The sequence below is a fragment of the Trichoderma aggressivum genome, assembly GCF_033847375.1.
Source record: "Trichoderma aggressivum f. europaeum strain CBS 100526 chromosome Unknown scaffold_003, whole genome shotgun sequence".
Taxonomy (NCBI): domain Eukaryota; kingdom Fungi; phylum Ascomycota; class Sordariomycetes; order Hypocreales; family Hypocreaceae; genus Trichoderma; species Trichoderma aggressivum.
In genome coordinates, this window is record NW_026946369.1 from 905,946 (window position 1) to 930,823 (window position 24,878).

A 24,878-nucleotide genomic window follows, 5' to 3' on the forward strand; every position below is an offset into this window, starting at 1 on the left:
AAAGGTCTGCATCAAGCATGCCCATCCCACTCCCGTATATTGTTCACTAGCACAATTTTCTGCGTACGATAAAAAGAGAAGGAAAAAAAGTAAACGAACAAAAAGACTTTTGATTAATTACATCATTTTCAGTACAGAGGGTTTTTGACAATCGCATCGATCTCATCCTGAGTCTTCTTCGGAATGTCATCATCGAACCAATCCTTTACTTGAGCCACAGCCTTCCTGGCACTTTCGACAAAAGCCACGTCAATAAGAGACTCTCTGTGAATCATCAAGATATAAGTGCACAAATCATCCTCGCTGCTACGATGTGGGCGAGTGTACGGCGGCTCACCCACTTTGCTGAGCTTTTCGATGGTGGGCAAGATGAGATTGACCACGGCCAGAATAGCACCGTCTTCATTGGTTAACCCCTGCGTCATCATTCTCAGAACGGCGATGAGCCTTTCTGCCCTACCAATCGCTCGCTCGACCATGGGCCGATTCTTCTGGATGCGCTTCAGGGCTTGCACTTGGAACTCGAGGTTACGGACCTTGTTTTGAGCCCTGTCTAGAATCAAGTAGGCCAATTCGCCGGCTTGTTGAAGGTCGTCCAGCGTTCCATTGCCTTCAAGAAGTGATGTGTAATTTACACCATCCTGCAGAAAATGTTAGTCTAGCTGTTGACTGCGTCGCTATACATGTCAGACTTGACTTGCGCATACCAAAACGGTCTTCTTCTTGAGTGATGCCTGGCGCTGCATGGCAGCCTCTAGAGAAATCTCCTCTATCTTTGCAAGCAATATGGCTTGAGCTTCTTCGTACGCCTTTTGGTCGGTATTCATCTTGTCTATAGCGGTGTCAATGTCTGCCTCCAACGATGTTATTTCGGTTTTCTCGTCCTCCGTCTCTTGGTAAAACTTGGCCTTCTTCTCCTTCAGTTCTTGTTCAATGCCGTTCAACTGTAAGAAGATTGTGTATGTCAGCATATATGCACGTAGTTACACAGCTTGTTTAGAACAGTTCTTTACCTTGGGAATTACCCCATCATCTGTCCCTGAGCCAGTCACAAAGCCGGCACCAACCTGGATGAGATCTGTGGCTATTTGAATGATGGCCTTGCGCTTTTCGTTGGTTTCATCGTCTCCAGTATAGTCAGGCCAAAGGTCGATGAGCTCATTGAACTTGGCTAGGCCCTTTGCAATCGAATCTAGTGCTGCCTTGACACTCGAATCGACAAGGCCATCGACGTTCGACTCCAAAGCATGTAGGCGTTTTTGCAGATCCAAGAACACTCGCATCCACCGAACCAAGCCGGAGTCAGGGTCAGGCCCTGGAGTAGGTGGCGGAGGAGGTGGCTTGGGATGAGATGACCAAGCAACTGACCAAATCTCACCAGTATGCCCTTCGAGTGTCGCTTTGCACTTGCCTTCACCTTCGTCCCAAATCTTAGCTCTGTAATCTCGTGATCCCGAGACAAATCTTTTCCCATCTGTAGACCAAGAGACAGACTCGATGAATTTTGAATGTCCCTCCAATGTTGAGAGGCAGTCACCATGTATCGGGTCCCATACTTTGACTGTACGATCTTGTGATCCCGTTACCATTTGGGTACCGTCAGGAGACCATGAGAGTCCAAGAACCGAACCTCGATGACCCTTGAGAGCTACTTTCTTCTCTTTCGTATCTGCATCAAATATAGTAACTTCATTATCGTTACCTCCGGATGCGAAGAGCTTAGAGTCGGGTGACCAGCCAATGGAATCGACTCGGCGGTCCACGTCTAGGTCGATAACAGAGCTCTCACCAGTAGCTAAATACCAGATTCTCAGCTTGTAACTCGTCGGCGCCGCCATTAAGAGTCGAGTGCCATCTGGGGACCAGGCCAGAAGCGTTGTGCCATTTCCAGTGTTGATGAGGATGGTAGATTGCGGAGCCACATCTGTGTCCCAGGTTATATCCCAGAGCCAAACGTTTCCATCGCCTGAAGACGAAGCCAGTTTAGTGCCATCAGGGGACCAAGCAATGCAGCCGACAGAAAGGTTATGCTGGAGCGTGAACTTGGCAAGGCCAGTTGTGGAATCCCAAATCTTGACTGATGCATCCCAGCTTGCAGATGCGAGATGCTTCTGATCGGGAGCCCATGCCACCGAGGAAATTGACTTCGTGTGGCCTTCCAGTGTTTTGAGACAGAGACCAGTTTCTGGATCCCACAGCTTCACTGTTTGGTCTTGGGAACCCGATGCGATCACTGTGGCATTCTCTTCCTCGTCCTTGCTCGGGAGCAACGACCTGAGTTGGCCGAGAGGTAGCTTGCTAATCTTTGTCACGGGGAGCACCGTTTTGGCTGGGCTTTCATGGCCCGTAAGCGTTGATAAACATTGGCCCGTAACCGCGTCCCATGTCTTGAGAGTTCTATCGTCCGATGCCGATAAAAGCCAGGCCCCATCGGGGGACCATGAAACTTCCGTGACAGACTGTTCATGGCCCTCCAGTGTGATTGTGCATTGCCCTGACGATGTATCCCATATCTTGATAGTGTTATCCAATGATGCCGATGCGAGACGAAGTGTGTTAGGTGACCAGGCGACAGAGCGAACAGCAGAGCTGTGGCCATTGAGTGTCACGGTGCAATTGCCTGTAGCTTCATCCCATACTTTGACACTATTGTCACTTGAACCCGAAGCAATGTGCACTGTATCAGGCGACCAAGCAACTGAAAGAACTTCATCGCTGTGTCCCTCAAAAGTTGTAATGCATTGGCCTGTAGCCAAGCTCCAGGTCTTGAGAGTGTTATCAGCGGATGCCGAGATGAGCTCGGTACCGTCTGGTGACCAAGCAATGGAATTGATACGATTGCCATGGCCACCTAGTGTGAATACACATTGCTTCGTAGCTGGATTCCAGATCTTGATTGTGTTGTCGTCTGAGGTTGCGAGCCGTTTGCCGTCGGGAGACCAGGCAACCCCATTAGCACCACCGATGTGATTATTGAACGTCAATATGCACTCGCCCGTGGCCACATTCCATATCTTGACTGTGCCATCGTCTGATGCAGATGCCAGTGATTGGACAATAGGTGACCATGCGAAGCTTTGTATGGCACCGGTGTGGCCTATGAGTGTCGCGATGCACTCACTTGTAGCTCGATCCCAGATTTTGATCGTGCCATCTTCTGACCCTGATATAATCCACGGGACATCCATGATGTGAGAGAAGAAAGGACAGAGTTGTACTATATTTTGCTGTTGTGTGATAGTAGGAACTGCATCATGCTGCCTTCGTGGAGACTTATATAGCTAGATTCTCAACTCGACCACCGCGTGACGTGGTGGCAATTCTCTCCGTTTCCATTGAAGGCATCATCTCTCGATTGGTTACCAGTTTGGTTAATGCCCTTCCAAGTAAATAGCTGAATCACGTATGTTGACGTTGTGATATTTCACCATCATGGGGCCCACAGCCCTCAAACCCTGGTTGATCTCGGCGCAGCGTTAATTACAATGAGAATCCAGCGAATTGATGCCCGACACGTTGTTTTCTGTAGTTTTCACATCTGCCGCTGCACATATGACTCCCGCCATGAGGTTGTATTTACATCAAAGCGGAAATCTCGAATTAGCTGAAAGCTGTGCAGTTGTAGATGCTTTCCTCAATGGGCGATTTCAGCCAGCCACGGATAGTAACAAAACGGTAAGCTCTGATTCTGATTGGGTTTCAATGAGGGGTTATTGTCTTCTTCAGCCGCCAAGAGGCGCTCATTGTAAGAGGAGTCGCCAACCACTTTGACGATGCCAGCTGTAATTGAAGTTGAATAGTTGGGGTCTATTCTCCAATTCTACTCTCTTATAATATGTGATCCGAGAAACTCAGTTTCCTCTAATCTGCACACAAATGCCGCTCTCATGTTTTTACTCGCCCTGACTGTAGCATGCATAAAATGTATGGATTCATCGGCGGGGTTGTTATCTGAATACTACCCTACATGTACGAAGGGCTTGAGATAATAAGTCAGTGCAAGCTACAAAGTCTCGAGTATGGGCTCATGTAAAATTGAGGTCAGGTAGCTCTCAATTGTAGAGGAAATGTTGGCGACTATGTTCATAATAATCCTGTTCTTACAGCTAATATACCCAACCGCATACATGAGGTAAATAACACTACGCATTTTGTTTCCGCATATCAACAGATTCAAGGCAACATGTTCATGGACCCAGAGATGATACCTATTAATCGTATTCCAGTGGTCAGCGGCATCACCCCGCACTTTGATCATCAAGGAACATGGAATCTGTTCTTCTCTCTCCAATAATTTGCTCACAAGCCGTCACAACAGTAGCTGCTCTCGCTTCAAGATGCCCTCTGTTCGAGATCCTACATACTTACTTGCGCCAAACTGGACTTACCGCCCGAATGGCCCGATTGCCCTTGGAAACATAATTGTTGATCCGTTTCGCCCTCAGTATGCAGTCTCCAGGCCGACCAAGCCTCTACCCAAGACGGAGACAGCGACGGAGAATAATTGGGTATTCGAGACTGAAAAGATACGGAGTGTGAATGTGAGCATCTGGACTCGCTTATTCAATCAGCTGAGCATCAAACTCGGGCCAAATCGTCAGAAAACAGATACTATCAAAATTGTCATGGAATCTCTAGAAACCACCTACTTTAGAGATGAGCCCTCGATGCAAGACATTCATGAGATTGCCAAAGAGCCAATAGTTCAGAGTGTTCTGAAAGCCGACAGCCTATTTCGAAGCCCAGTTTACATGGTGACTGGCCTGAAAATTGCAAAAGGATTCCAGTTAGTCCACCATGGCTCATCCGGGCGCGGGCTGTCTGCCGAAATATTAGAAAGTGTTGCCCCAGATATGTCTGTTGGTGGCAACGCCAACATTGAGATAACGACAGCAACCTCGAAGGCATTCGAAGCCGCAGATGATGTCGTCTTTGCATATCAGCTGCTAATCATTAAGCCAAAAGGCTGGGGTTCGAATACAACTTTCAAGCTGGATGATTATCGCCACAAGGCAGCCATGCTCGTTGATAGTAACAATGACGAAGAAGGAGAAGAAGAAATTGAGATTGAATATGGTGGCGCAACAGTCGATGATGTGGTCATAATTCAAGAAGGCATTACTGAGGTTAACCCTGACCAAACCCAACAAGTATGGCTCTTCCAGGACGAATGAAGATCGCTTGCTACTATTTATTCGGTGCCAAAGGAACAGAGAGAATTGTGCAATTCTATAGTCGCGCAGCATGTTAAAGTTGAGCTTAATAAACCTGCCGCCCCAACATGACATGCCGCTCTAGTTTGGACAAAGCATGCTTAATGGTTGCTAATCTCTCCTCCTCCTTTCCTTTAAAAAAGAGCCAAGGCGCAACGTATCGTCGGCGACCGAATAAAATTTACAAATATTTATTCATAACACCAACGACCATCTTGTGTGTCTTTGTTCCCTTTGGTGCATCTGTTGGCACAAAAACGTATATAATCTCTCATCACTGTCACTTGCCCTCAGGGTCGACAAGTACGACATTATGATCAATTTGTTGTAGTAAAGTGTTACAGTGAGTTCGAATTTTCGCAGTTCTGCGGTCTCCTCGTATCTGTAGCAGGCTAAAGGCGACTGGGCACTGAGACTAAGTTGCCTTGTATATTTCCTCTTTCAACGCCTGTCATTCCACCCGGTGGAATAAAGATAATGTCAATGATCGGTAGTGGGCAGGAAATAAAGACGTGATACTTTAACGCATGCTTTTCAATAGTATTCTATGACAAAGTAATACCACTATCGAGGTATCTAGAGATCAGATTATCACTGGATTTTGTTTCTCATAGTGCATAATAAAGAGCTAGCACCTGTTGCTGTCAAATATACCGTTCTTTAGCGCACTCTCGAAATGCCCAAGGTCTTAGGTGCACCTTCATTTTCTTCATGCAACTCAGTAGCATAGGGCACGAAGACAGGTAATATTTGAACATATAATCCTAAATATAAGGAACTAGATGGTCAGAGAGGAGCGGTGATAATAAATATCGCCGTCATTTGTTGATTCTGTTGTCTCAGGGTTCGCGTAGCACAAATTTTTATCTCACTTTGAAGAATAGAAAAATAAAACATGGGCATCAATTCTTTCGGCTACAGTGCAGCGAAATATTATTTTATTGTTGGCGAACCTAGCGAACTTTGATGGTAGAAAATATCTCGTACCTACATATGTACAAACACATATCTCCCCGGAGGAGTGATGAAGAGGATCTTCTGGGAAGAGAGAAGAAGCATGCAAGTCGTACACCATTTTTTTGGTGCAAAAGGCTTCGCAACTATTATACAGAGCCGCAAATACTTAGATGGCTAGGTATCAATTACTATCTGTCTGCGATTGACTAACAACGTTTCTGCTGCTGTCAAACGCAACCTTGGTAATATCCCACTGTTTCGCTGCTCCATCTTATCGTCGTGAGGTTAACCCGGAATCCCACAATCCACATGGGTTGGCGATGATTTATCTCCTCGCTCACTCGCTAGGCAGGTCCGAATTCGTCCCCATCTCCCGAGTGACTAAATAGACACATAGGCCAACATCTTGCTGAACACCGAAAACAAACTATTATTCGGGCTGATCGGACAGATATGCCGAGGATGATGGCACTAACGAGGGCTTCCACTGAGTCAATCCACTTCACGACAAGGATTCTCACCCTTGTGCTGTAAGCGCTACGCGTCTGCCCCGCCTCCGTCTTTACGGCTTGACGGGACCATCTCGCCATCCTGGGCGAGATAGGCATCTTGTGAGAAGACAAGATGTTTTCTTTGTCGGGTCTACGGAGTAATTGAGTCGTGGGGGTGCAATATCAGACTTGATGAGGTTTGCAATTGTAGAGAAGCGCCTCATGGTTAGTGGTTGAAGACGGAGCCGCCGTTGGATCACATGGCGCTCAAAACAAGTCTCGACATTATCCAGATAACGGTTTTACAACCAAATCGGTGGGGAATTAATTTTAATTTCTATATAACTGTAGCTGCAAAAGACGAAATTCAGAAACTCATACTAAGTTTCCTTCACTCTTGCGTTGAGCTATCCCTGCTTTCAGCGTCGTCAGATTCCTCAGCCGTCTGTCTTGTCACAGCGGTCTTCACTGATACCTGGATACGCCCAGGTGGTGCGACTGCTCGCTCAATATCTCCATCGTTTCTAATCTCAATATGAACAGAGCTCCCTTCATGATGCTTGGGTTTCTGTTCTGCGGGTGTGATGAAGCTTAGTCTCTGAATGGCACCCAAGTTTTGGGATTTTGCGATTTTCGCAGTGAGCTCTGCCATGTTCATTTCGATGGAGAGCTTCAGGAGGTATGCAACTGGATGGAATTGCAGATAGCTGGAGATTGTTAGCTATTAATAGATCATGGAGCTGACCATAATGACATACCTGAGATTGTTTGGTAACGACATCAGACCAATCAAAGACACCTGTTTAGTGTTGCGCATGAGCTGCTGAACTTGTGTGTATGATTCTAACCAGATCAAGTACTTACATCAAGGCATATAGAAAAACAGACCAAGACCAAATTGAGCCGATAGAGAGGTATGTACTTGGACAGTCCACTCTTGATCAAGCGAGACCGGACCAGGTACATGAAACGAACATTTAGAGACAAGTCAATGATGCAAAAGATTACCTTTTCCACCCTGTCCCATATATCGTTTATGCGGATCCAACGTGGTGAAAGCTGGAGATGGGCTGGAGTCCAAATCACCATCACACTGATGTTGACTAGGAGTAACACGAGGAAGACGCCCCATTTAAGGCTTCGTGCAGCTCCAGGTACAGCCATTAAAAATGCAATGCGATTTATGATGATTTGCATTAGCAGCTGAATCTGGAGAGACCAGCAGCAAGCTGTTGATGGGCAAATGGTCAGTATCTGACAGACCGAGAAGAGATAATCTAAGTGAAGCCATACATATGAGGAAGAATAATTGGAAACTATCAAACCACCATTAGAACTCTCTCTCTCTGCATTGAAGAGCTTTGATGGTGGCAAAATAAGATTTCGTAGCATATACGTACCTAGGACCAACATATTCGCGCTGGAAACACCATGTAAGAGCCCCAATGATGATACTTGCTATCCACTCGCCCCAAATCAAGGCAACATAAGTGGTTATCCTATGCTTCCGCTTCCAAGAATGGTAAGATTGCCGTCCTGCCTGCACTGCCGCAAAGATGGCAATTCCTAGGGATAGTCCCCAGAAAACGCTGGATATGTTCATGTCCTTGTCATCGGGAGTCTCGGAGACGTAGTTGTCTGGGACGAGAAATCCGTGATGCACCATCTTGTTATCGTAAGAGAGCCGTGTCAACGCTCCCACCAAGCTGTGTGTATAGAAAGAGAGCAGGACTGAGCAACACATTCATGGCCAAAGAAAAGCAGAAGTCGAACGAAGTCAGCATACAGCCAGGAGGGCGGGGGAGTTTATGGGGTAACTGCCCGCCTTCCAGAAGGTCATCAGAAGGACATGCTAAGCTTCTTCACTTGAACGGTCTAAATCCTCTAGTTTCTAGCTTGAAGCCACAAGAGACAAGGACTGGCTCAGCATTACGGGGCTCAACCTGGCCAGCAAATCACTATCGAAGCTGGCTCTGAGCCAGACAAATAGCTGCAGTGCTAGCTGGGCTGCTATTTTAGTAGAGGTAAGCGTTGAGCAATCCCCAGACCCCACAATCTCTGTCTCCATGTGTTGAGTGCCACCCCACGTTTATTTTCTCCAAGTCTAGCCGTCCGCCACGTGGGAAGCTGGAATTGGGGTCGGGTTGATCCAACGAAGTTGTTGGTTATCCGGTATGGAAGGTAAATGTGGTGGTATATTGGTGTTGAAGAAGTTCAAAGGCTTTGAGAATTGCCACTTACATGTGCATACTCGCCGCTTGGTGTTGACGTCGAAGGCCTTGCTGAAATTATCTAAGCACACTGCAACTCGTCGTAGTGAAACAAGTTTCCATAGACGTTTCTGAAGCGGGACTCTGCAGGTTATAGTCTATCTCCTCCCGGTTCATGCAGAAACCGCTCACTCCACCCTCGGGTTGACCGGGGCGACCCCCGATACAGTTTGGCGACGATGGGCAAATAGCCAGAATGGCTGCAAGTAACTATTTGATGATAGTATTATGTACATCGGGCAATGGGTAGCGAACCTACCGAGCGTGCATGAAGCTTGGATCATTTGAACGAAGAGTTAGTATCGTCAATCCACCCGGATGCCGTCTTCGGTGAATGAATGTTCTATCTAGGCTAGTTTCGTTAGACGAGCACACATTGACTTGTAGGAATAAACATATATATCTCGTTGTATCCTCAGTATTAGAAAGCTATCGAACAGAATGCTTCTTTTTACCACTTTGAACCAAGCACCAAACCACAATTCTCACCACCATGTCTTCTAAGCATTTCGTCAACGATCCAACCAAGCTGGTCAACGACGCTCTTCTTGGCATCACCCTTGCAAACCCCGCCGTCGCCCTCGATACTGACAACAAGACCATCTATCGCCGCCTAAATCTCAATGGAAGCAGTCAAGTCTCCCTTCTCAGCGGCGGCGGTTCTGGCCACGAGCCCTCCTTTGCTGCATTCGTGGGAAACGGTCTCTTGAGCGCGGCCGTCGCTGGCACCATCTTTGCGTCACCCAACACTGAACAAGTTCGCAGGGCAATCATGGGTCTTGTTGATTCAACCCGAGGCGTCCTAGTCATTGTCATGAACTACACAGGTGACGTTCTCAACTTTGGCGTGGCTGTAGAGCAAGCCAAGTCTGCGGGTCTCGACGTCGAAATGCTGGTAGTTGCTGACGATGTCGGCGTTGGTCGTCAGAGAGCCGGCAAAGTAGGCCGTCGAGGAATTGCCGGAACTGTGCTCGTTCAAAAAATCGCTGGTGCTCTCGCAGCACAGGGCGCTGACCTGGCAGAGGTGCACAGGATCGGCAGATTGGCAGCTGATAATCTGGTCAGCGTTGGTGCTAGCCTGGAACATGTGCATGTTCCAGGCCATGCTGCCCATGGGGACGACGGACTTCAACTTGGTGAAGTTGAGCTGGGAATGGGAATCCACAACGAGCCTGGGTCCGGCAGACGCACAGCTGATTTGCCTGAACTCGTGGCTGCAATGCTAGCACAACTGTTGGATGAGAATGACAAAGACAGGGCGTTTCTCAGTATCAAGTCTTCAGATGAGGTAGTGCTTCTTGTTAACAATCTTGGCGGTGTTAGTGTTCTCGAGATGGGAGCCATCACCACGGAGGTTGTAACACAGCTCAAGGGGCAATACGATATCCGCCCCGTACGAGTCTTGAGCGGCACCTACATGACCAGTCTTAATGGATTGGGATTCAGCATTTCACTTCTCAAGGTGGTCGACACAGGCATCTATGGGTCTGCTATGGTCCAGTTGCTTGACGCTCCTTCAGAGGCTACAGGTTGGTTTGCTCCCATCTCTACACAGACATGGGAAGCGAAGGTCCAGTCAACTCGAGAGTACAAGGAGGCGCCTGTGAGAACAGTCCAAGCAACCGGGCTCAAGCTCAACCCTACAGCTGCGAAATCGGCACTCGTGAGGGCCCTGGAGCGGGTGGTCGCATCAGAGCCGGAAATTACAAAGTACGACCAAGTTGTGGGTGACGGAGACTGTGGGTTCGGCTTGAAGCGCGGTGCGGAAGGTGAGTGAACTTTTCCGACGCTCCATTTGGTAACCGTTTCAATCTGACATGCATAATCTTCTAGCTATTCTTACATTTCTCTCACGGAGAGAATTCTCCGGCGACGCTGTGATCGATGCAGCGGATATTGTGCCTCTTGTGGAAAAGACAATGGATGGTACATCCGGGGCTCTGTATGCCATCTTCTTAAATGCTCTGGTCCGATCTCTCGCCGCTGCTCCGCCAGGCGAAGCCACGCCACAAGTGTGGGCCAGGGCATTAGAACAGAGCTCTGCAGCCATGTCAAAGTATACAAGTGCCAGGCCTGGTGATAGAACGCTCGTTGACGCTCTATATCCTTTCATTGAAATGCTAGGAAAGACTGGAGATGTAAAGAAGGCTGCAGAGGCTGCAAGCATCGGCGCAGAGAAGACCAAGGGTATGAAAGCTAGTCTCGGCCGGACAGTCTACGTAGGAGGTACCGGGTTTCAGGAATGTCCTGACCCAGGCGCTTGGGGTTTGCGAGCCTTCTTTCTTGGACTTGCTGGAGCTTAGTCTATCAACTCTGCATCATAGCCTCTGTACGTAATAAGCGTAATGTCACTAGATTTGGTTATCAAGCTATGAGTAAAATAGATGTTTATCAAGATACGCAGTGCATATGCAGCCATCCGGGTTGAAACTAGGGTGTTATCTACTCACATGCTACAAATGAATACACCTACAATTAGCAGGGCAAATTAGGTACTGTAGTGTGACGTGTAACAGCCAACGGTTGGGCACTTCTAGACCGTATCCGTCGCGTTCTCAACGGCGAAGCTCTTGTTACACAAGTCAACGACAGCCTGTTTTCATTTATATTCTGCATACTCTGAAGTCGGCAGCCTCTTTTTCCGGCGGTAGTCCAATGCTGTGAAAGAAGGCAATAAGTCTCCGAATATGCATGAAAAAGGGGGCCAGACATGGCAACTGGCCGGTCCATTGTCAATAATCGCCTGTAGAAGTCTGGTACTTCGGCTTGGAGTCCGAGGCACCCTTCGGAGCTGCATATGACTTAGATTAGGGTGGCTTACATGGCGAAGCCTCGTATTCAGCTTCCAGCAAGCATCACCTCGGCCTCAGCTCCGAGAACAGCGAGGCAGAAATATCCAGGCTAGTCAGGCCATGGACATGAAAGCCAGTGCGTTGATACTTTCCAGGAGGGGATATCACGCAGTCTCTGGTTCATTAAGATTCTATGGCGTAATGTATTTAGGCGTAATATTGAGCGGAATGGTGCATAGATTAAAAACCCCTTGCATCGTGGCTTGAATGTGCAGTTGATTAACTGCGCTAGTGCAAGCAAACAGTGCTGAATGATTCAAACTATTGGATTCCAGGGCCCTACGTGCCGCTTCTCAGCCAATATGGCTGTCTGGTGCCTCTTTCACACATGATACGTCTCATGGCAGACAAAAGACTTGTCACTCTAGAGCGTGGCCGAGACTGAGGCTGAACGCACACTGCGCACGCCACTCTTACCGAGCTATACTCTATATTATATCTCCACAATGGGCAACATTAGACGAGTTTGAAGTTGAGTAGGCCAGAAATGGGGCCCCGTGTTTCCCCAGATTTTGCCCAAGTTGCAAAGCGGGTTGCTTGGAGCGAAAGCCATGTTCAGTGTAGTTTTTCAGTATATATGCCTCTACAGCCTGTTGATCGTACATTTCAACAATTCCACAACCAACCGGATAAATAACACGCATTGTTTTCTCTTCTACAACTTAGTAGCGTATAAGAGCTTTTTACACCGGCTCAAAGCCGTCCAATGTCCGTCGATATGAGCCATATTGAGCACATCCATGTTGTGGAAGACGATCTGAAGAATCGTCAGGAGAAATCATCTCTCTCTCAGGACGGCATTTCAAAGGATCAACATGTTATAACGAACATCACTGTGTCCGAAGAACCTACTACTGCTTGGTTCAAGTTTCGAAAAGCCATGCGTGAGCCATTCTCCGAGTTCTTTGGCGTCATGATCCTTGTCCTATTTGGCGACGGATCTGTCGCCCAAGTGGTGTTGGGAAAAGGCGCCAAGGGAGACTGGAACAATATTAACTGGGGATGGGCGTACGTTTAACCCCATAGTCTTACACAGACTGTTGCTGACAAGATGAAAAGACTAGGGGTCATGCTTGGTGTTTACTGCGCCGGCGTATCAGGTGCACACTTGAATCCTGCCGTTACTCTCGCCAATTGCATCTTCCGCAAGTTTCCATGGAAGAAGCTTCCAGTTTATGCTCTTGCCCAACTTCTCGGAGCCATGGCTGCATCCCTTATTGTTTACGGAAACTACAAATCCGCGATCGACGTGTTCGAGGGTGGACAAGGTATACGGACTGTTGGCCTTGATACGTCTACGGCAGGCATCTTTTCCACATACCCAGCTCCATTCTTGACCAAGACGGGGCAATTTTTTGACGAGTTTATTGGAAGCTCCATTCTGATGTTCTGTCTCTATGCTCTACTAGACGACGGAAACATTGGTGCAGGAAATCTGACGCCGCTTGGCCTGTTCTTTGTCATCTACGGGATTGGATCTTGCTTCGGCTCCAACACTGGCTATGCAATCAACCCTGCTAGAGATTTGGGCCCTCGGATTATGTCTCATGCAGTTGGTTATGGACACCAGGTTTGGACGGCCGGAGACTATTACTTCTGGGTATGTAGATTTCCACCCTCGCGTTTGACCAAGTTACTGACAGCGGATGATAGGTTCCCATCATCGCGCCATTCTTGGGCTGCACTTTCGGCGGCTTCCTTTACGATACTTTTATCTATACCGGTGACAGCCCCATCAACGCCCCGTATATGGGCTTTACGAGATTCATGGGTGTTCGTGCCAAAACGAGAAGACCAACGATGGTGTGAGATCGCCAGCACACCAACTCGGGCGATTTGGATACATGACAAGTCTAGACAATTGCCTTCATCTAGTACAGGGATGAGCGGGAGCTTTCTTCCCAGCTCCTCTTTTCATTTCCATTAATTCTACTCTCCCCTTGCTTAAATATCGTGTGCCAAGAACGTGATGTACAATTTGTAGAGCGAGCCTGGGACCACTCCTCATGGCGTGCATGTATTCCGTACCAAATCACGCAATGATCAACGTTTCAAACAACATCCAATCAATATGTAACACAATAGTTGGAGCAAGGTTTCCAGACGAGTTCCTCCCATGGATGATGATGAATGCTCTACTCCGTAGTGAAGACGGGGTTCGAGGTGGGTTCTGACAACTTACACGCTTGATCAACGCTATGAGTCTGCAGTTGCAAGCACTACTGTGGCATGCGCACGCCTTCATGCTATACTAGACGCATCGTAACAGCAAACCTTGGGCTCCTTTGCTCATCAGTCCATGCAAGCTATACGCAATATCCACCTTGCCAACGTGAGTTCCCCGAGATTAATTGGATCGAGGTAGACCTTCCATGAAGGGCTTCGTTCTAGCTGCATTCTAGCCTCATTCCATGGGTGGATGGCGTCCAAGGATGGGGAACTCGGGAACTCCGTAGCGCTTATCGCCCGCCAACCAACTCTTAGGATCGAGATCAAATACAAACCTCTACTTGTAATGGAGTGCTATCGCATGGCTTCTTGGACGGTTTCAGGCCCCTTCAAGCTCCGAAGATCTCCATTCGTCAGCTGATGAGGTAAAGTGAACGTGCCCATCCTCCCAGCAAAAACGCCAGGTTCAGCGATGTTGAGTTTAGCACCGTTTAGCTCATGCTGTAGACCCGGGCACCGCGGGATAACCACGTGGTATCCGGATTTGATTGAGGCTTGGGAATCTTCAAAGATGGATGGTGATTGGTCCTAGAGTCGACAGGCCCCGGGGAATATGACTCGAGACACAGTCTTATTGTTACGATGAATGCAACTCCTCTCCTGTGGCGTCCACATCGAGGCCCATGAAGCCCCGCAAACTTCCTGCGGGGGTGAGGGAGCATGCTCTTTAGCTTCTTCTAGAAGGATTCCTGATTGGGGTAGGGGTGGTGATGCGTCTGAGCGGATCTCTCGCAGCTGAGTGATACTCCGTCTTGAGGAGAGGGGCAGAAGACTGTTGCCATAATAACTCCAGGCGTCTCAGTACATCGAAGCAATTAGGAACACTTTGAACGCAACAATGGCCCCTGGAGCTTTGAGTGTCGACGATACCCCAATGGAGGTGTCATCAGACCATGAAAGAAGAGAGGAACCCATCTCTAAAGCCTCGTAGGTTTATGGCCCTGTCAAATGAGTAGAGGCGAGCTGAAGCTGACTGACATGCCCAAAGATGTGAGATGTGTAGGCGGCGAAAGGTCAAATGCGACCGAATGAGGCCAGCTTGCAGTTGGTGTGTGCGCAATGGTCGCGTATGTGTCTACAAAGAGAAGCGTAAGGCTGTCGAGGAGAGCGAGAGAAACGACCAGTTTGAGGTTCGACTTGGTCGCCTTGATGCTCTGGTGCAAGGCCTGAGACAACGCGTTGACAGTCATATTTCGCAACATGATTCTCACATGACCAAGAGTCCACCAACCCATCATGGCAGACATCAAAGTTGGCATGCTACTGCATCTCCCGAGTCCACACGCTCAGATGTGCTATCTGAAGGCGCTCGATCTCCCACCGTCATCCTTGGTCGACCGGTTAATATCACAGGCGGTGTGAAATTACCGCGAAGCTTCGACACAAACATAAAGACAGTGTATGAACAAGAGATTATTCTGTCGACAGATCCAGACCTTCCTCCAAGCGACTTACTATATGTTCTGGTAGATCTCTTTTTCAAACACATCAATACATGGTTTCCTCTACTTGACCGCAAAGCCACCTTTGGAACATATTTTGGCTCTACCTCTGTCTCACGAGGCGATCGGGTGGTGTTGTTTGCTATAATCGTAACTACACTGCGATTCGCTACAGACACACGCCTGACGCCAAATGCAAAGAAAAAGCTTCATAATGACTGCAGGCACAAGATAGAGCTGTACGCATTAGAGAATGTCAATCTCTTTTCGCTTAAAGCTCTCACCCTCCTCTCATTAGATGTTCTGGGGACTTCCAACGAACTGCAGGGACAGAGCCTTTTGTCTCTCCTTGTGCAGAACATTACTCATCTTGGCCTCTGCATGGAGAAAAACGTCTACCTTGCCTGTCCAATGTTTCCAGGGGAGGCTTTGCCTCGCAGGGTTGCACTTCCAGAGCCTGATTCCTGGATTGAAGATGAAGGGCGACGCAGGCTCTGCTGGATGGTGTATGTGTTGGATAGATACGCAACCCTGGCAACACCATACAAGTTTACACTGGCGGAAGAGGAGATGAAACGGTTTCTGCCTTGTCGATACGACTTGTGGTCGAGTAACGTTCCAGTGGAAACAAGATGGCCAAAGGGCCTTGACACGACAAAGTTGAGACTAATAATTAACTCGCCAGAAAACCTCGGCAGCTTTTCTTACCACTGCGAAGTCCTCGGGATTCTGAGCCGTGCTCACAATTTTCTAGCGAAGCCACTGGATATATACTCAATTCAGGATGTGCGGAGCTGGCAGAGCACTTTTGTCGCTCTAGAGGGCGAACTGTCCACCTGGCTTCGTGACTTGCCTGCAGAATACGGTCAGATATCGGTATTGTGTCATTCTGACCCTGGGGCTAGAATTATCAATTGGATCATGCTGCATGCCGCATTCGTGGTATCGACCATTCGGCTCAACTCTGCAGCAGCGTATCCCGTGGTCCAAAACGCCGTGTTTATACCTTCTTACAGCGCCATGCAGACTTGTCTCTCGGCAGCGGAAAGCCTCAGAAGCATCGCCCAAGACGTAATCGAGACCAGTGGCCTGTCTCTATTGGGGCCACACTTCGCCTTCTCACTCTGGACGTCGGCCCGGCTTCTTCTGGTACACGCTGCGACTATGGGATGCGAAATCGACTCCAACGTTGATTTCTTTGTGGGCACCTTGGCCGAGATGGGCCGATACTGGGAGGTCGCTGCAAATTACTCGGCGATCCTGGGCCGAGTGACCGAGGAGGGGCGACAAGGAGACAAAACCCTTGCAGAGATGAGGCAGTGAGTTTGACTGGATCAGTTGATTGAGGGGCTGCCGAAGCTAACACTATCCCGACAGACACGCCCATGAGCTCTCAATGCTTTCCAGTTCAACGAGACAAAGTGCCTTGGAACCTACTTCGACTCGGATATCTTCTGCAAATGAGCTAGATTACCTAGAGATTTTTGACTTCTTCAACTACCCTCGATCGGTTGACCATGGCTCTACTGATCCGTACGAAATACAACAGCATCTATTAGATTATGATTCTGGACCCGCTTCACTTGGTATGGGTTTTGAGATGCCGAGTGTAGAATCGGATTGGTTGCAGTATGAGACCCGTTAGCCGCCGATGGTATTACTACGAATCGCCTTCTACTTCTTTCCCTTTCTATGGTAGTTCTTTTGTCTTTTAGAGAATAGAATTTTAGAAGCCTAAACAAATGGAATTATTTCGTTGACAATTTTATTCTCTAGGAGATGGATTGAACCGTCTGCAATGTCACTATACCATCCCTGTAGCAAATACAAAGGATTTCCACGGGATTATTCACGGAGAAAGACTGAATCAAGACATCGGGATGATTTGTGCCTCTATATTCTGCTATTCCCAGAGGAGGATGATAGGGTACAACCACTTTCTGTGGCTATTATATGCTCTGCGAAAAGTGGCTAAAGTGAACTTATCCTGGGCATTCTCAAATGAACACCTTGTTTCCGCACTTGCGCTCAGCCAGACTATCACCGCATTAGCCGAATATCTTCGAAATATTAAACTAATCTCACACGGACGGAGTAGTAACGAGGAAGATGGATCGCTGGCGCTTGATCTCATTGCTTACCATTACAGATTTAACACTTGGCAAAAAGTTCTTGCAGACTCAGCGGATATTAAGATAAAAGCGAAGCCAGTTGTATAATAGAGCTTATATCGTCGTCGAAGCTCAGCGTTGTCACAAGAAAAGCACCCCTTCCACCCCTTTCACAGGAGGATAAGGCATACTTCTGATGTTTCAAAACTTGAACTCGAGATCCAGGTAGAACCAACACAACAGCTTGATGACTAGGGCATGATATGATCTTGTGATACGGCATATTAGATGCAAGGAGAGCTCTTGCATTAGCGAGCTTCACCTACCCCCACGTAACTAACTCTTGGCCCCTTGGAGAAGCCCGCGACTCCACCTTAGCCCTACCGGTAGGTGATAAATTCCCCTTGAATAGGGGCAGGTTGTTTCAATTGGCCGGAAACGCAACTTTGATCCTCGACACTTCAACACGCGTAGAACCTTTGTTCCGCATTTTATTCTCATTGCCGAACATTGGCGGTCTTTACAGCGAGTCACCCTTCGGAGTCTTAGTAAGATTTCAAACTGGTGGCCTTGTTGTCTGATGAAACGGGCGTTCTAAGCGGAGAATGTGGAGAAGCTTATTCCGGGCATGAGAGTTTCCGTCATGCAGCCAATGATCAGAACTCGCCGTTGGATAATAATTTGTCTTGTTTCATCGGCTGGTTTAAAAAAGAGGTTATCCCGCCACTCTGGCTTTGCCTGAGCTCTTGAAAATCGTCAAAGCTGCGATCTGGTGAAGAGAGTGCAGTAGTTGAGATTACGCTGGATACACGCAGGTTAGCCATTGGTGGCTTCACAGCGCTTCACACATTCAAGACCATCAAGGAAGGATAATTACTCCGACCGACCCTCAATCATTGCGCAAGCTACAATCGCAGCGTAACAGTGTATTTTTGGCCCCTTTTTCGATATGCCGGTGCCAGTCGGTACTTTGGGAAAATTCCCGAGGCTAGGATTCCTCGAGAACATGGAGATGGTCCGATTGGCGAGCAATGGCGATTCCGATGATACTCACCAGTTCATGAGCCGCCAACCAGCTTGGCAACCAGGAGCACAGCTACCTTGGGCGGAAACCGATAATATTGCGAAACACAAGACTGCGGTTTACTTTACGACGAGAGCATATGGAGGACATGTCTACATTCAGGCGCCACTCGCCGCCACTAAAGTTGTAGAGAGCGAAGACGAAATTGCCAAAGAGGAACGAAATAAGGGCAAATTCGGTATCCACGTGAGTCTACTTATTCTTTGCGTCGTTGAAACGATGGGGTCCTAAAATATGTTAATGGAAATCAGACAATACAAGGCGTGTTTACGAATGTGGGACATGTAGACCGGCCTTTCATCTACCAGGTTTCGAAACTTGCCGCTGGCCGTAGCTTTCAAACCCATCTCATCATTGCTCGCCAGCCAAAACAGCCTTCTTCCAATCCCTTGGGTCCTTTCCCAGAGTCAGACTCGGAATTGCCCCTGGGCCCTATATGCTTCAGCTGCCATGTCACATTCAAGCGGCCTGTGCCGAGCTTTGCCGACTTGCAATTGTCATCGGCACAAGAACGCTTCGCCAGCATCCTCGCCCAGAGAAAACCCGACGAATGGCCAACAAGCCCGCAGCTTGACATTGATATACTCAACGACGCATTTCCAAATGCCGGCCATGGCGGGTTTCCCATCGTCGACATGTACAAAGTTGACATGAAAGCGTACAACGCCGACAAACCAATCCCCGAACGTCGTGAACTACTATTATACAAACTCCACAACCCGATTCCCGCAGAAGACACCAACTCCCACATCCTCGTTCACGCATTCGAAGCAGACAGAAACGGACTCCTGACGATAAGCAACCACTTGGGATGGGGCTACAATCTGGGCGTCGCCGCGAGTCTAACCTACACATTCACCGTGCACGTCAACTCCGAGGAGGCCGTAATAAGAGACGGGTGGTGGATCCAAGAAGTATGCTGGCCGCGAGTCGGCGCCGGGAGAGCAACACTGGAGAGCAGAATCTGGAGCCCGGAGGGGAAACACGTCGCCAGCGGGTATCAAGATGGAATTGCTGGACCGGATCAGAAGCGCGGAGCCGAGAAGTTGTAGGTTGGGATTGGCGACGAGATTGATGCTTGTTTAATGTTTAATGCAACTGAGATGTAGCTCTTCACCGATTCTCCATAGAATCAGAACCTACTGCCACCCAATGACTATTGTTACACTGCTCCAATACTTTCCATCTTACGATTTCAGCCCTCCCAAACCCCTTCTACCTAACACACCATCCCACCGCCGCCTCAACAAGCATCTTCGCATAAACCCGATGCAACACACCCGACACGCCCCCAAACGGATCTTCTCTCGGCGTCGTCGTCACCGCGTCAAACGTTATAGCTTTGATTCTAAACTCTGCCTGCCTACGCTTCTCGTTTAATTCTGCCGTCAACGAGAACAAGTTATCCAGGTATCGTGGTGTAAAGGGAGATTCCTTGGGTGCAGGGCAGCCGCGAAATGTTATCGACGTTGAGGATTTGTCGAGAACGAGCAAGTGGTTTGTCGCAACTGTTCCTGTTTCTGCTTAATTAGCCAGCTGACATGTATGTGTGTGTGGGATGAGAAGAGAGATTTGGACGAACCAGGTTCATATGCGCTTCGTCCCAACTCATCAGGAGTCCACAAATCGGTACGGTTCTCAGGACCCTTTGTCAATCCCATTATCCTCCTCTGAATCCCATATCCTACACCAATTCCATCAGTTCTTAAAGCTCTTCTCCATCATCCAGCAGCGAAATACCGTATCCCGCCCACATCCCCCGCGAAAACTCCTCCACAAGAGCACTCCCGCCCTTTCTCGCATCCTCCAACAACTCCGGCTTCAGCTCCCCAAAAGGCACTTTTCGAACACAACAATCATGAGTGCTAGGGTTATTTCGGGGATTCAGATCCTTCAATGTGGCATGTCTGAACAATGCATCTGTATCCGGTCCGAAAGGCTCAAACGCGCATTTCCGAGTCCATAGTGCCAGTCCCCCAAACGTCACGGCCGGACCCCCGACGAGAACTTGGACAAGTCGAAGTAACCGCCTACGAGCTGTTGAAGAAAGAGCCATAACGGACATGATTCAAATCAACTTTGGAAATATATAACAAAGAAGGAAAAAGACAGAGAAAGAATGGCGTCTAAGGAAACGTAAAAGGAATTGGGCATAAATGGCGGCTACTCGGGACCTAGTTCGGGCCGTATTCGTACAGCTTCGTCCGGGTCGGCGATTCCAACCCACTAGATTTCGGAGCTACAGACGTCCGTAAATGTGTGTATTGCCGAATGAGAGACGCGGAATAAGAGCAAATACGAGACATTGGGCATGGAGAGACAATGAAGCCCGTGACTAAAAAGTTATTCCCAAGTGTCGTGCCGAAGACGCCAACGGCAACAAATAACCTCCAAATACACATTCACAAAAACAGAAAGGGAACATACACCACAATCATAGTCAAGTGAAAAGCATCAAGTCAAGGCAACTTGGGAAGAGAGATGGCAATGTCATATAGCTATCGCTGCGAAATAGCCCCCCATTTGGGTATCTCTAAAAGCAAACAAGGATAATAAAGAGCTCCGCTCATCCAACAAAAGACATTGGATGGTTCCCATACTACATGTCCAAAGGCCCGCCAGGCCAATGCCAAAGAAAAAAAGAAACTCTCTCCCTCCTGATACGCATTCTTCTTCACTTCCTCCCATGCCCGCCAGATGCCATATGCCAAGCTAGGATGGTTAAAACGGAGGAGAGCAGAAAATGGGAAATCCAAAAAAAAAAAACTCCGATTCCCTCGACAAGAGTATAAAAAGAAAAAGCAAAGCAATTTTGCCGCCAATGATTCCATCCTCGCCTCTTTCCATACATGTTACAATCACGACATCACGACATCAGCTGATGGACCTCCCGCGACGTCTTTCTCTTCTTGTCCAGCTTCAGCAGCGGAACTTCCACGCCGTCCACCATCCGCCCTACTTTGCCTTCTCTCAACACCTGCCAATGCTTCTTCAGTATCTCTTCTCCCACGACCAGCTCGAACCCAGCCAGGAAGCAGAAGCTAATCTCCAGTCTCGCCAGCTCGACCTCACTCACGCCGCCGACCTTGGCAATCTTTGTATGCGGGTAGGACAGATCCTCGAGTGCCTTCATGGCCACCCGCAGGCCGGCGAGGACCAGTCTGTGTGCGTTTCGTCTCGTTACGGGGATGGCGCGCTCCTCAACGGCGAGGCGGTGGATGTACAGCGAAGTGGCGAGATAGACGGCCGTGCTCATGGGACAAAACTGGTGAAGCCGCAGCAGATACTGGTTGACCGAGATGGGAGGTTCGTTTTTGCTGTAAAACTTGCGGGTGATGGCGCCGTGCTGCAGGTTGAGCGGCTGCGAGTCGGCTCCAACGACGATGTAGGGTTCCGGGGGATGCAGGTTCGGGGCGGACGAGGAAGGGTTCGCGTGTCGCAAGGAGTTGTGTTTCAATCGCACGCCGTCGATCGACTGCGCATAAGCGTCCTGCTGGGCTATCAGCTGTGCTGACATGGACGCGCTGTACGCCTGGAGCTTGCTTAGATTGCCTACCGACGACGAGCCACTCTTTTGGCTGTGTTTCTGCAGCTTCTCTTGTAGTTCCTGCTGCTGGTGTCGCTGCTTTCTAAGCTTCTCTTCTTGCTCCTCTCGCAGGGCCTGGGCTCGTAGTCGCGCCAGGCTCTTCTCCGAGTGCGATCGCGCAATGTTCTCCTTCTCGACCTGCATGTTGCTCATCTGAGGGTCGGTGGGCGTCTTGGGCGGCGGCGTCGGAGGGACATCGCCGGTGATGCGAACCAGTAGCTCGACGCTGGCGCTGAGGAGCTGCAGCGCCTCGGCCGGCTCGAGCCTGAACAAGTCGTGCTCATCGTTGTTGTCGGTTGGCGGCGAGTTTGCGGAGCTTCTGTCTTGGCCGATGGAGAGTCGCGGATCTGACGAAGGGACGGGACGAGGAGGAAGTTCGTGGACGGGACTGGGGTCGAGAGAGGACGAATCTGGCCGCTGCTGCAACTGTATCGCCGCAGTGGCCTCGACTTGCTGAGTCTCGGTCGCAGCGGAGGAAGACATGGCTGCGTGGTTGGCCGTGCCCGTGGATGAGGCTTGTTGGTGGCCCGGCCTCGCCTCGTCTGGCGTCGCGTGCGTGATGCTGGCAGCTGCTGTTGGCTAGCTGTGCTGGTTATTCTATATTCTTATCGATCGTCGAGAGGGAGAGGAGGCGACGTGATTGTGCGCGCGCCAAGGGTGTTGTGTTGATCAGAATCAAAGTCGTCAAAGTCTGGCCTTGAAGCTGCGCGCGTATCGTATCCCCCGTGACCTGCTCTCGTTCGCTGTCGCTCGTGGGTATCGTATTGCAATGTCCGCTTTCGGTTTCAGAGTCGGTTTCGGACTTCGGGATTCGCTCTCGCCGACGATGCGCAAATCAAAGGCCGTCGTTGTCAAGAGACGCAGTCGTGGATGCGCCTGGATCGATTCAAGGCGGCAAGAATCGAGGTGGCGTGGATGTGCTTGGACTGGGCCACTCGCATGATCCCTTGCTGGGGGGAAATCTCTTGAATTTTCGCCTTCTCCTGATTGTCTTCCTGATCTGTTTTTTTCTCTTCTCTTCCCCGTCTCTCAGCCTTCAGGCACGTCAAGTTGGTTGCCGGAAGCGGTTTCTATCGGGAAGCGAGGTCGAGCATGGAATTCCTCCCGCTTTGCATCAAGTGACCTCGTGATCAGCCAAGGTCTGCAGCAGCAGCGCTTAGATCGAAAAAGAAAAAGGAAAAAAAAAGGGACAAATAATAAATGGAAATTAATTAAATCCGGGGGGCCACTTGCGGCTCGAGTGAGTGGACCGAGCGTCCTCGAGGCGCTTGTTGTCTGTCTATCAGATCAAAACAGAACGAGAATAAGACGAGATGAGATGAGCAGACAATCAGATGAATGAATGGCGAGATTGAGAGTTGAGTTGAGGCAAAGTTGATTTAAATGCAATGCTTCGCTGGCGCCTAAATGGGAAGCATCCATTGATCCATGGCTCGCCTGTTGCCTCCCCACGTGTGAAGAAGTAGAGCCGAGAAGGGACCCCTAGCGGCTATTCTATTCTGGCGGTTTGGAGTCAATCTTGGCCCCCCCGGAGAGGTTGAGATGGTGGCGGTCGAGGTTGCCGGATCTCGCCTTTTGATCTTTCATCAATCATCATCTTTTTGATACGGTGTGTTATTGGTACCTTAACTATTCTTAATCTACCTACTGCATACTATATCAACTAAGAGAAGCAACTATCGCATTCCTTGTACTACTACCATCAGCTGCCATCATCTTAAACCGGACTCTTGCATGCATCAAAGACAACTCTCGATCCACACCAACAGCCTCTGACGGCCGATCGATCAGGACCCTTCACTTCAATCCCTTCCCATGTGAAAATAAAAGACCCCTTCTTTTTTTCTGTCTGCCGAGTGACCACTTTCATCACATTATTGCTTGTTCCGTCCAGAAGCTAGACGCCACAAAGGATTTTCCCCCCACTTGAGCTGCCCATCAAAACACAGTTAAAGCTCGAGATGAAGCTGAAGCTGAACCGAACAAAAGATGGAACAATAACAACAGTGCAGTAAAAATTACAGAAAATTATGAGCAAATCGTTGTCAATACCTGTGACTAGCCCCCCAAAAAATAAAAAAAAATAACAGGTCATTTCCCGAGATTCTGCAGCTTATTGCATGCAACTTATTTCCCCTCCACCCACCAACACACACACAAACGGCGCCAATGCAAGATTCAAACTCACAACTCCTGCATCTCGCCCATCCAATGCAAATGCAATCACCTCCTCCTCCGTGGCGTCTGGCCTCAGGCGGTCTAGATCCTCAACAAGCCAGCGAATCTTCATCAGCGGAAAACTACGGAATCCCATCATGGATTATTGTTGGCCCTCTGGTGGGATGATGCTCACATGTTCTGTTCCCGCCCCCATTGGACCCTGCAACCAAAAATTGGGGGACAAAGAACGAAGGGACCAATCAATCGTCGCTCGTTTTTAACCCAAGCAATTTCCCCTATCGGCGGCTCGCGCATGCTGCAGTCAGAATGCGCCGAGATATAAATACCATAATTAAACAAGCGGTAATGGCGCCCTAGAGAAATCGACGTGGCTTAATCGGATTGTTTCGCTGAAGCTGAATGCGGCGTAGATGCAGCGTAACGTGGCGTACCTTGCGTGGGAGAGAGAACAGCAGTTGGCAT

General features: G+C 49.0%; 9 protein-coding genes across 9 annotated transcripts; 5 read left to right on the forward strand and 4 right to left on the reverse strand.

The window, feature by feature from the left end:
• Nucleotides 1–128: 128 nt before the first annotated feature.
• Nucleotides 129–3,188, reverse strand: Triagg1_1397 (uncharacterized protein; the record flags this gene model as incomplete). Its single annotated transcript, XM_062895462.1, has 3 exons — nucleotides 129–641; nucleotides 708–944; nucleotides 1,014–3,188. 3 exons carry the CDS (start codon nucleotides 3,186–3,188, stop codon nucleotides 129–131), a joined length of 2,925 nt encoding a protein of 974 aa, XP_062759736.1.
• Nucleotides 3,189–4,337: 1,149 nt separating this feature from the next.
• Triagg1_1398 (uncharacterized protein) lies at nucleotides 4,338–5,174 on the forward strand (the record flags this gene model as incomplete). The annotated part of the gene is made up of 1 exon (XM_062895463.1): nucleotides 4,338–5,174. One exon carries the CDS (start codon nucleotides 4,338–4,340, stop codon nucleotides 5,172–5,174), a length of 837 nt encoding a protein of 278 aa, XP_062759737.1.
• A 1,878-nt stretch (nucleotides 5,175–7,052) lies between these two features.
• On the reverse strand, nucleotides 7,053–8,327 carry Triagg1_1399 (uncharacterized protein; the record flags this gene model as incomplete). Its single annotated transcript, XM_062895464.1, has 4 exons — nucleotides 7,053–7,368; nucleotides 7,420–7,484; nucleotides 7,550–7,679; nucleotides 8,062–8,327. The coding sequence occupies 4 exons, from the start codon at nucleotides 8,325–8,327 to the stop codon at nucleotides 7,053–7,055; spliced, it is 777 nt and encodes a 258-aa protein (XP_062759738.1).
• Nucleotides 8,328–9,424: 1,097 nt separating this feature from the next.
• Nucleotides 9,425–11,234, forward strand: Triagg1_1400 (uncharacterized protein; the record flags this gene model as incomplete). The annotated part of the gene is made up of 2 exons (XM_062895467.1): nucleotides 9,425–10,700; nucleotides 10,765–11,234. 2 exons carry the CDS (start codon nucleotides 9,425–9,427, stop codon nucleotides 11,232–11,234), a joined length of 1,746 nt encoding a protein of 581 aa, XP_062759739.1.
• Nucleotides 11,235–12,489: 1,255 nt separating this feature from the next.
• On the forward strand, nucleotides 12,490–13,592 carry Triagg1_1401 (uncharacterized protein; the record flags this gene model as incomplete). Its single annotated transcript, XM_062895468.1, has 3 exons — nucleotides 12,490–12,791; nucleotides 12,843–13,383; nucleotides 13,437–13,592. The coding sequence occupies 3 exons, from the start codon at nucleotides 12,490–12,492 to the stop codon at nucleotides 13,590–13,592; spliced, it is 999 nt and encodes a 332-aa protein (XP_062759740.1).
• Nucleotides 13,593–14,850: 1,258 nt separating this feature from the next.
• Triagg1_1402 (transcriptional regulator family: Fungal Specific TF) lies at nucleotides 14,851–17,099 on the forward strand (the record flags this gene model as incomplete). Its single annotated transcript, XM_062895469.1, has 3 exons — nucleotides 14,851–14,939; nucleotides 15,001–16,773; nucleotides 16,832–17,099. The coding sequence occupies 3 exons, from the start codon at nucleotides 14,851–14,853 to the stop codon at nucleotides 17,097–17,099; spliced, it is 2,130 nt and encodes a 709-aa protein (XP_062759741.1).
• Nucleotides 17,100–18,514: 1,415 nt separating this feature from the next.
• Triagg1_1403 (uncharacterized protein) lies at nucleotides 18,515–19,701 on the forward strand (the record flags this gene model as incomplete). The annotated part of the gene is made up of 2 exons (XM_062895470.1): nucleotides 18,515–18,835; nucleotides 18,901–19,701. The coding sequence occupies 2 exons, from the start codon at nucleotides 18,515–18,517 to the stop codon at nucleotides 19,699–19,701; spliced, it is 1,122 nt and encodes a 373-aa protein (XP_062759742.1).
• A 163-nt stretch (nucleotides 19,702–19,864) lies between these two features.
• Triagg1_1404 (uncharacterized protein) lies at nucleotides 19,865–20,714 on the reverse strand (the record flags this gene model as incomplete). Its single annotated transcript, XM_062895471.1, has 3 exons — nucleotides 19,865–20,169; nucleotides 20,232–20,333; nucleotides 20,390–20,714. The coding sequence occupies 3 exons, from the start codon at nucleotides 20,712–20,714 to the stop codon at nucleotides 19,865–19,867; spliced, it is 732 nt and encodes a 243-aa protein (XP_062759743.1).
• An 801-nt stretch (nucleotides 20,715–21,515) lies between these two features.
• Triagg1_1405 (uncharacterized protein) lies at nucleotides 21,516–22,718 on the reverse strand (the record flags this gene model as incomplete). Its single annotated transcript, XM_062895472.1, has 1 exon — nucleotides 21,516–22,718. One exon carries the CDS (start codon nucleotides 22,716–22,718, stop codon nucleotides 21,516–21,518), a length of 1,203 nt encoding a protein of 400 aa, XP_062759744.1.
• Between the last annotated feature and the right edge of the window lie 2,160 nt (nucleotides 22,719–24,878).